The sequence below is a fragment of the Xiphophorus hellerii genome, chromosome 5 (assembly GCF_003331165.1).
Source record: "Xiphophorus hellerii strain 12219 chromosome 5, Xiphophorus_hellerii-4.1, whole genome shotgun sequence".
NCBI lineage: Eukaryota > Metazoa > Chordata > Actinopteri > Cyprinodontiformes > Poeciliidae > Xiphophorus > Xiphophorus hellerii.
The window spans coordinates 15855966-15867003 of NC_045676.1; the positions used below are offsets into that span (position 1 = coordinate 15855966).

The 11038-nt window shown below is 37.3% G+C and overlaps 1 protein-coding gene across 1 annotated transcript; it reads left to right on the top strand.

The window, feature by feature from the left end:
- Positions 1–281: 281 nt before the first annotated feature.
- On the top strand, positions 282–10998 carry LOC116719907 (pre-mRNA-splicing factor ATP-dependent RNA helicase DHX15). The gene is made up of 14 exons (XM_032562715.1): positions 282–446; positions 2892–3234; positions 3387–3580; positions 3697–3856; positions 5102–5320; positions 5407–5574; positions 5661–5747; positions 6063–6212; positions 6353–6461; positions 6547–6738; positions 8270–8392; positions 9964–10154; positions 10277–10446; positions 10556–10998. The coding sequence occupies exons 1-14, from the start codon at positions 382–384 to the stop codon at positions 10671–10673; spliced, it is 2289 nt and encodes a 762-aa protein (XP_032418606.1). The 5' UTR covers positions 282–381; the 3' UTR covers positions 10674–10998.
- Positions 10999–11038: the final 40 nt, after the last annotated feature.

The window sequence follows — 11038 nt, forward strand, 5'->3', positions numbered from 1 at the left end:
GATAAAATCTCATCGGCATTTAATTAATAAGTTCTCCGGCTTCAATGTGCAAAAATTAGTGAGATTTGAATATCTGTAAGGTAATGTTATAAATGATTTGAGTCAGCCATTGCATTATCTGACATAATTTTATATCTTTCTGAAATTGTTTTATTTAAAATGTGGCCATTTAAAAACAAACTGTACTCCACTATTGGTGACTTCAGAAATGGAGACATGTGAGATAAATCATGCAGTGGGATCCAAACCAGCAGGTGGCGGTGTTACAATCTGTAAAACAAATGTGGAAAGACACAGCGCAGGAATCAGGAAACTGGTAGTTGCATTTGGCGCAGCACTGTTGTGTTGGCGGTATAGATAAACTACATTTTCCTAACCAATATGTCCAAAAGACACCGTTTGGACTTGGGCGATGAATACTCCTCCAGTAAGAAACGGTCTGACGGGTAGGTGAAGCTGCACAGCGTGTTTATCCCCCTGGAACAATGAGGCTACGAGCTAGACGTTAGCCGGTGCTAGTTCAGTAAGCTAAGTACCAGCCAAAAAGCCGAAACAAAAATAACCTCTGCTGTTAGCGATGCAGCTTATTTTGATTTGCTTCCTCTCCTCGGCACATGAGCGCTCCTCTGATACAGGACTACAAGTGCTTGTTATTGCTTTAGAGATATCTGAGAGCCAATGGAGGTGAACTTATCTTGAGAAACGAATTATCAACGTTCTCTGCACGTGCGGGGCTAACGGTATTAGCCACATGCTAACAGCTCATTCAGGACATCTTCAAAGTTGCGCAATTGGGATAGCCTTAGCTGCATTGTCAGAGATTGTGGCTTAATGTAACGAAATTGATGCATATTTTAAAATATTAAGTATTATGTAATCTTTGAAGTTAGTAAGTTATGTAGTGTTGCTTTAACGCGATAAGTGTTTCCAGTGTTCAGTGCCATTCGCGCGTCTGTAGTAAGACATCAGGGCTATTTGAGTATCACTTCCCTAGGTACACAGTTTTTTATTCTCACTCAACACTTTTATTAACTACCTTCCAGTTCTAGTTGAGAAGAAAATTCAATCCTTTGTTGTTACGTGTCTTATTTGTATTCAGTTTTATTCAGTTGCGTTTTATTGTCTTTATTATTGTTAATTTTTTGCAGATTAGGTTAAGATCGATTTTATGCGTAGTGATTGACTATTGTTTTGAAAGTATAGAAATGTTCTTTGACTGTATCTTCACAATTTAAAATAGTGCCATAATAGGATTCTGTTTTGGGCTGCACTGCCTTAAAACAAGAAGCGTAATGGTATCAATTTTAAGTGTATGTTTGACATAGAAGTTAAAATTCCAGTTTGGAGAAAAAACCAGAACGGCCCTGCTGGAATTACTTGTAAATGCAGGAATACATTATTAGCTTGCATTGGCCCATTCCTTCTAGGTTTTCATTTTTATATCAGTAGCCACAGCAACGTCAATGCTGTCCACTTCAGTTTCTACAAGGGTTCTTGAAATGTTGGCCATTGCACTTCCTTTGCAGTGGTAACTGAAGCAAAGATCAATGCTAATCTTTTTGACTGCATATGCCTATTAGCGCTCCAATATTCATATTCACCCCTGTATTTCCCACTAAAAGTTACAACTATGGTTGTAAAAACTGTAAATAGCAATTTCTTAGTAACTGTTAGACCAGTGGCCTATGCTATCACTTCAACACTTGTATGGGAGTTTCAGTAACTTGAATCTGAATAACCTTTTACCCAGGTCTGTCTTTATTGTAACTTTATTCTCTTTAGTCTGGCAACCTAACCTTCTCTAGAGCAGGTTAAATGTCCATATGTATCAAAAAGATTGCCCTGGAGCGATTGGTTCTTTTGCAGTGTAAAGAAACCGCAATATGATGGCATGCAGAATGAGCATCTTCTCTCTCTTTTCAATTATTCTTTTTTTTTTTTTGCACAAAAATACAAAATCGCTATTTAAATTTTTAATACACTTGTATGTTTCTTATAATCTGCTGTTTTTTCATGACATTATGGTTTTCTTATATTTGATGTTGCAGTGAAATTTCTATTTTATTTTTAATACTTATTTATGTGGATCTTGGGGCTCTCCCTTTGCCTACGGCTGAGCTGCTGATACACTTGAATCTCCTCAATAAGGACCAATAAATGATTATTCTGTTCCTAAAGTTTACTTTGCACAAGTTCAAAACAGACATAAACCCACTAAAAATTTTCTAACTAATAAATTCAACAATTGCAGAAGTTGTGGAATTGGCAAAATACAATATTGACATAAAGATAATCTCCTGAAATCAAGCTGAATTTAAAAGTGAAAATTTATTGTTCTTTAGGTTTTGCTATCATTTTAACATGTTATGAACCAGTGCTCATAATTGAACAGAAATTGTGCAGTGGTAATTGAGGCTGTTTGTGGTGTTATGATGTCCTTGTTTAATTAGCTTATCAGGAATGTTTTTGTTGAGTCAGTGAAAGTTGTGATCTCATTTTCTCTTTATGTGGTTATGGGTCAGAAATATCATCTTTGAAATCTTCTGATCTAGTATTATTTCTCAGTTTAAAATGAGTCTCCTTTGGATAGATTCTTGTTTCATTAAGAGGTTTGGGCGTTACTGAATGCAGTACTTAAATGCTCATCTGTCACATGAGCTTGATTTTGTAAAATAATAAATATTCATGCTTTATACATCTGTTATTCAGGAGGGCTTTATATATTGATGTGTTGTTAGCGCATTGTATTTCTATTGTGGAAGATTTTAAATATTTTCACAGAAAACCGTAAACTGCTTTTTCTCATACTTTGTTTTTTAGAAATTTGTATTGATAGTACTTGATTGTATCATGACATTGCTGCTGATGAAGCACTATTTTTACTCTCAAAGGAGAGACAGAGACCGCGACAGAGACCGTGAGGACCGTTCCAGAGACAGGGATCGAGACAGAGATCGCGACAGGGACAGAGACCGGGACAGGGACACCAAGTTGTCGGCCGCTCCCTCTAACAGCATGCCGTTGATGTCGAGCATACCCCCTGTCAAGCAGATGAACATGCACCAGCAGATTAACCCATTCACCAATCTGCCACACACGCCGCGCTACTACGAGATCCTGAAGAAAAGGCTACAGCTTCCGGTGTGGGAGTACAAAGAAAGCTTCAGCGACATCATTACACGCCATCAGAGCTTTGTCCTTGTTGGAGAGACTGGCTCTGGAAAAACAACACAGGTATGATATTCATACAGATCCAGCCTAATCCAGTTTAAGAAACAGCTGGGAAAATCTAGAAATTAAGAGTCAAATGGAAGATTTGAAAGAATCCTTTATGAAATAATAATATTCAAAGTTTTCTAAATTGTTGCCTTTATTTCAATCTTCAGATTCCTCAGTGGTGTGTGGACATGGTGAGGGCCTTGCCTGGTCCTAAGCGGGCCGTAGCTTGTACTCAGCCGAGGAGAGTGGCTGCCATGAGTGTGGCTCAAAGGGTTGCAGACGAAATGGATGTCATGCTTGGACAGGAAGTTGGCTACTCCATCAGATTTGAGGACTGCAGCTCTGCCAAGACTATATTAAAGTAAGGGCTGCTTTTCTGAAGAGGGTTTTTTAGTTCAAGGATGATGTTCCACAGCAATCAGAATTGATCTTGCACCAGAAATGTGCAGTTCATTAAAACATTGTTATTTTCTGCAGATACATGACAGATGGTATGTTATTGAGAGAGGCTATGAATGATCCTCTGCTGGAGCGATATGGTGTGATCATTCTGGATGAGGCCCACGAGCGAACTCTGGCCACAGACATCCTGATGGGCGTGTTAAAGGAAGTGGTTCGTCAAAGACAAGATCTGAAGGTGGGTTTTCGTACTATATATACTTTAATGTTATTTTTATTATTATTGTTTTTCAGTAACAATAACACCATTGTTTAAGATATCTAAGATTTGTAATGGAAATCTTAACGTTGGTTTTGATAATGTTTTGACATTCCAATAAGATTTTAGCTAATTCTGAAGTCTTGTTCAGAATTTATAGCTTCCAAAATGGTTTTTCCTAATATTTGTGTCATGAACAAAAAAAATCACTGTTTATATTGTGATGTCACACCACTGAATGCAGAGAGTGGACATCAATATAAGTTTTACTGCCATTTTAGAAAAGGCAGAATTAAGCCTATAGCAATATGCAATTATAATCAATTATTTGCATGATAAATTAAAATGAGCAAAACATTTCCATTCTGATTAATATTTTTTGAAGGGCAAATTTGTTTACAGAGCCATCATAATCATTTTTATATGGTTTTGCTTGTAAGTGGTTTTCATTTCTATTTTATGTTTTATTTTGGATATTTAAAATATCAGTTACACTGTGAAGTGTTCTCTGCAAAATTAAAGTTTGTTTGATCTTTGAGTGAGCAAACTTACATCTCAATTAGCATAGTTAGCATTACATTCCAAGCATAACTTAAATTTCATATCTTTCTTCAGTTCTAAATATTAGTATTATTTTGGTATATTTAAATTGATTTTTTTATAATAATAATCTTCGTGTAATCAAGTGTGTCCAATTGAGATCAATAGATCTCTTTTGCAAGAGAGACCTGGTCAGGAGGCAGAAATAAAAAAACAGCGTTACAACATTATTAATAATAATAATGTTAAGGTCGGCCTATTTTTTGTTTTGTTTTAGAGAGGGTGAGTAATATGATGCATTTTATTTGAGTTTTCAAACAACTTGCTAATTGCTAATCAGGACCTGTCGAGATAAAAATCCTCCTGTTCTGGTCACCAGTTTTCTTTGGAGCATTCATAGTTTATTGAAACATCAACATAAAATAATTATTGTGTTACAAAGTCAACAAATGCAGACTTTCTTCACAAAGTTGTTCTATAAATTGCTGACTACTTTTTTTTATGTGTGAGAAAAGTAGCAGCAAAGGCACCAGCTTGTCAATGTGAAACAGGCCCTTCATCAGTGGTTCCTACAAGATATTCATCTAATGTTCTGTTGACATTAAAGACTCTGAGCTCACATGGCTTCATAATTAGAAGCATAATTTTTAAATAAGAACAGTGATCATATTGTTCTCTGCACAGGTAATTGTGATGAGTGCCACCCTAGATGCAGGAAAGTTCCAAGTGTACTTCGACAGCTGCCCTCTGCTGACCATTCCTGGACGCACACATCCTGTAGAGATCTTCTACACCCCTGAACCGGAGCGGGACTACCTGGAGGCAGCTATTCGTACCGTCATTCAGATTCACATGTGTGAAGAGGATGAAGGTGACGTCCTTCTGTTCCTCACAGGTCAAGAGGTAATGCTTGCAATACTTTCAAGTACGTTATTGAACAGCGTTGTTTGTCCTGAATGAGGAAGACAAATCATTGTCCTTTCTTTCAGGAAATTGATGAAGCCTGTAAGAGAATCAAACGAGAAGTTGACGACCTTGGCCCTGACGTCGGAGACATCAAAATCATTCCACTGTATTCCACGTTGCCCCCGCAGCAGCAGCAGAGGATCTTTGAGCCACCTCCTCCAAGAAAGCCAAACGGCGCTATAGGGAGAAAGGTTTGCTGGCAAAAATGGATGATTCTAAATGCCCCCCACTGTTTACATTCTTGAATGAATATTTAAACTGTTTCTTTCCCCTTCAGGTTGTTGTGTCAACAAATATCGCTGAGACGTCGCTAACAATTGATGGTGTTGTGTTTGTCATTGACCCCGGATTTGCCAAACAGAAGGTGAGTTAAAAGGAACCCTGTTTATTCTATATACAGTACCTTGTAAAAGTGGTCAAACAGGACCAAAATTGCATTTTTTGACCAACATGCATAGACAGACCATGTCCACCTTGTAACATGGACGTAGTGGTATCATGCTGTGGGGTGGTTTTTCTCAGCTTAGCATTGTGAATTGCTTAATTTGGTATTATTCAATATTTATTTCTGAAATATTTTTTCTAAGTCTACTGGTGTTGGTTTAGTTTATCCGTTTTTTGTCCCACTGTACATGCAGCTTTAAACATGTGTGTTACATACTTTATAATATGTGTCTAGGTGTATAATCCCCGCATCAGAGTTGAGTCTCTGCTAGTCACAGCCATCAGTAAAGCTTCGGCACAGCAGAGGGCAGGAAGAGCTGGCAGAACACGCCCAGGGAAATGTTTTCGCCTCTATACAGAGAAGGCCTACAAAACAGAAATGCAGGTGAGTCGCTGCGGAAGTGGGAAGTTGGTTCACGCCCTTCCTTCTTTCCCGGTCTTTTTGATATTGTAGTTTTTCTTGTTTTTCTTTTTAGTATCAAAAATGGACAAGACAAACTTATCATTAAATTTATGCTTTTCCAGGATAATACATATCCAGAGATTCTTCGGTCCAATTTGGGATCTGTTGTGCTGCAGTTGAAGAAGTTGGGCATTGATGACCTTGTCCATTTTGACTTCATGGACCCTCCAGGTGAGTAATGGTTGATTCCGAAGAAAAGTCATGTTGACCAGTTGACTTGCGGATCCTGATCACCCTTCACTCCCCACCAATGCAGCTCCTGAAACGCTAATGAGGGCTCTTGAGCTGCTCAATTATCTGGCCGCTCTCAACGATGATGGTGACCTGACTGAACTTGGCTCCATGATGGCAGAATTCCCGCTGGATCCTCAGCTGGCCAAGATGGTCATAGCAAGCTGCGAGTTTAACTGCTCCAATGAGATCCTCTCCATCACTGCCATGCTGTCAGGTAATGCCCAGGACTGGGCTGACACCTTCTAGCCTTTAAAAGGCCAAGCTTCTTAAGGAAAACACTCGTTTGAAATAACCAGCCATGTTATTTCTTCGCATTATCCTAATAGGTTTGACTCCAATCTTTAACTTTATACCAGTTAAAGACTGGTCGATGATTATTATAAAATGATTGTGACGAGGTACGGGGCAATCGGTATTTCAGAGTACACCAAGGTTTTAATAAGTTTGTTCAAAACCTCAAATGTTTCTGACATCCAATGCTAAAGTTGAAATCCTTTATGAATGTAATTTCAGAGAAAGTGAGTGACATAGAACTCACTACTGCTAAAATATTTCTGGTCCTGAAGATTATTGGCTACTGTGACGTCGAAGCTAAACGAAAATAATAGAAGATAAAGTAATTCATTCAACTCCCCAACCTGCCAAAACAATGAGCTTACAACATGACATGATGGTGAAATAATAAATAACACATGGTCCAGATGGGCTAATAAAAAATCATGCAGTGGAAATTATTATTGGTAAGAAATGAAAGCCATTATGATACATTTCCATTTTCTCCCAATCTTCTTCTTTTCATCTTTGCTTCCAACAATCTTTGGGACTTTTAGCATCTTAGGCAAAGTAATCTGAGTCAGACATGTGCAGTTACTACAGTTGGCTCATCCAACACCTTGAATATATTCTTGGCATACACAGTGTTCAGTTTTTATTTTTAATATTTTAGCAAACACTTGTTGACTTTCAAACAGTCCTTCACGGTGTTGTACAAAGTTGTTTTAAGATGGTGATATATTTTTTTTTAATGTTTTGCAGCCTTATTGTTCACCTTATTTTTTAAAACAGCATCTAAGGCCTGCTTATGCTTATTTATAACATTATAAGGTGAAGTTGCTTTGAAAAGTCATAATTACTAGTTTATTAAAACATTGAACATCATCAAATTTACATGACTTAAATACACTACTGCTGTTAAAATTAAAGTATATGCTTGAGTACCTATGCAACTTTTTAAGTGAAAGTGTTGCATGTGGTCTTTAAATTGTAGGTTTTGTTTACCTACTTGAAGCCTTTTTGTAAACAGCCTGTGGATAGGGCAGGCACCACTTATGCTATTTCAGATTTTGCTTAATGCTTATGAATTATTCCGAAGTATATAATTAGATATATTACTGTTTGTCAATGTCGTGTAGTTAAAGAGAAGACGTTACATGTTTAAAAGTAAAACCTATCAATCCTGCATAAATCAAACCTTGCTGGTGTTTCTAACACTTTATAGTTGTGTGAAAACTCTTGTTTTACAGATGTGGTTAAATGACCCCCCCACTCTCTACGAGCTTATAGCCATTACTGTTGGAAATGACCTTGAGAAAAGCCTGCAGATCCCCCTTTGATAGAGTGTGGTCCTGCCCTGTCCCAACGCAGTGTCAAGTGCCCTAGCATCATAGGCTTTGCTCCATTTTTCTGTGAATGTTTGACTCATCCCTATGGGCGGCTTTGTTGGGGCCCATACCAACCTTGTTTAGTCCCACAGTGTTTTGTCCGTCCCACGGAGGCTAAGAAGGCAGCGGACGAGTCCAAGATGAGATTTGCTCACATTGATGGAGACCACTTGACGCTGCTCAATGTCTACCACGCCTTCAAACAAAGTGAGTGTCAAGCCTTTAGTTCCACTTTTAGTTAGCATGCTTTTCTTTCTTCTTGTTCTTTGTAAGTGATGGCCAGAAAATACAGAAGATGCAGGAAACCTTTCAGGCCCATTTGATGATAGAAGACTCGGATCAAAGCATGTTAGAAAACATTTGGATATTAACAAAAATGTCAATTTGCTTTTTAAAATCATCTTCTAAAAACGGTAGATGTAAAATCTTGATGGAGTTGTTGCTGTTTATTTAGTCCTAATTTCTCAGCTTCAATTGTAGATAAGATGAACAGTAAGAATCTTAAGTCTAACTTTTGGCTTTTATCAACCGCATGGTTTTATGATAACATTACACTTGAGTTAAGAATATTAGATTTTAATGTACCTACCTGGGTTACATTAAAGATTTTTCCCCTCTACCTCTTACCCCGCTATGAATATCAGTCTTAGCTTTCACTGTTGACTTCACTCCCAATGCAGTTGTTAAACTGGACTTGGAGCCTATGTTACAGTTCTGTAAAAGCTACAACAAACCTTTTTGTTTTAACATATTTTATTGAGCAATTTCCATGGTTCCAAACTGATTTTATATATATATATATATATATATATATATATATATATATATATATATATATATATATATATATATATATAAAAATGCACCTGGATCACTTCATCTATTGACATTCAAAACACAAAATTTGTCTCCCTCTTGTGGTAGTTATGAGAACACTTGAAGCATCTTGTAATTGATTTTGTTAAATGTACAATTGCCATTGATTTGCCATTGATTCCATCATGTAAACCAAATTATTTAGAGATAGAAGTCTTAAAAAAACATTATTAAAGGGCCTAATGCGGCTGCAGTCTGAAATATTTAGATATGATGCTGTTTTTGAGAGTTTTTCCCTGTGACAGTTGGTAGGTCATATATTGATAAATCAGTTTTTGGGGGTTTTTTTAATCTCGCAATCCTTTAATTTTCTGTTGGATTGAAACTACTTTCTCTGGAGCATAATTTCTTATGATTGAAAGTGGTTACATTTAGCTGTTAAATAAAATGAAAGTCTACACACCAGAGTTTGTATGCGAGTTAAACTCCTGAGATCAAACATCATTTTCCAAAAGTGGAATCAACAAGTCAGAGCTGGAAGAAAACTATAAATCTAAAACCTCTATCAGTGCAAATCCAGTTTTGTCTGTTCTGTGGTAGCATTAAATGTTTAAGGTAGTTGGGGAATTTTCATCATTATTATTCTTTCACTATGGCAGTCAACAGAGCAAGAATGACAGTATGGTAGCCTCAGTTGGACAACTGTTGTAACTAACAAATGATCTACTTCCACTAGTTTCTAACATGCATAACTCAGAGTTGATCCAAACAGGACACACGTCTCATGGAAACAAGGAACTAAACCATTCATATTCTTTTTATGAAGTTTCCCATTTCCAATTTATTCGTAAAAGTACCACATTACAGCTTGACTATAAAACAATGCTGCTGTTCAGGTTCATTTAAAGCTTAAAAGTCTTGAAAAGTAGTTATCTTGACTCAAATCCTTCTTTTTCTTCCAGACCATGAAGCTAATCAGTGGTGTTATGACAACTTTGTCAACTACCGCTCGCTGATGTCTGCTGACAATGTACGTCAGCAGCTGTCCAGGATTATGGACCGCTTCAGTCTGCCTCGGCGTAGCACAGAGTTTACCAGCAGAGATTACTACATCAATATCCGACGAGCGCTCTGCACCGGCTTCTTCATGCAGGTGAGCTATTAGTGTAAAAACCTTCATCAGAGATGTTGATGCATACAATTTTTGGTCTTTTATTGCTTTTTTTTTTTTTTTTTTAAAGATTGTAATATTAATAATACTTGTTCTCCTTTCAGGTGGCTCATTTGGAGCGCACAGGCCATTACCTCACAGTGAAAGACAACCAGGTGGTCCAGCTGCACCCATCCACAGTCCTGGACCACAAACCTGAGTGGGTGCTCTACAATGAATTTGTTCTCACCACCAAGAACTACATCCGCACTTGCACAGACATCAAACCAGAGTGGTATGTGCACTGATAGGTTTATCATGAATTCCTGCAGGTTAACTGCAATGAATGAGTTTAAATTGTCATCTCACTGACGGGATTGTTCATGTTTTCCTCTTTGTTGCAGGTTGGTGAAGATTGCACCACAGTACTATGACATGAGTAACTTTCCACAATGTGAAGCTAAAAGACAGCTGGAGCGAATTATTGCCAAACTAGAGAGCAAAGAGTACACCCAGTACTGAATATAGTCGAAGTATCCTGGAAAACAACCTGCATACTGTAGTTTTAGATCTTTCTGTATCATTGTACTTTAATGTTCAAACATTGGCTTTTTGATTTTTAGTATTTGTTTGCTTATTTTTGTTTTCCCATCAATGTCGGTTCTGTAAGTAGGTGTAATGACATGAAATATCAGCAGCAGTTGTTAGATCCAGCTTAATATGATTTTCAAAAGAAATTATCTGGAGCAGGTCTTATAGATGTGGTTGAATTTAATTCAGGAGCCTTTGGAGCCATAACAAAGATCTGTGCTTGCTTTGTTTCTTAAATAAACAAGCTTTGACTTTATTTTTGTGGATACATTTTTTTTGCTGGATTGGTGTGACAA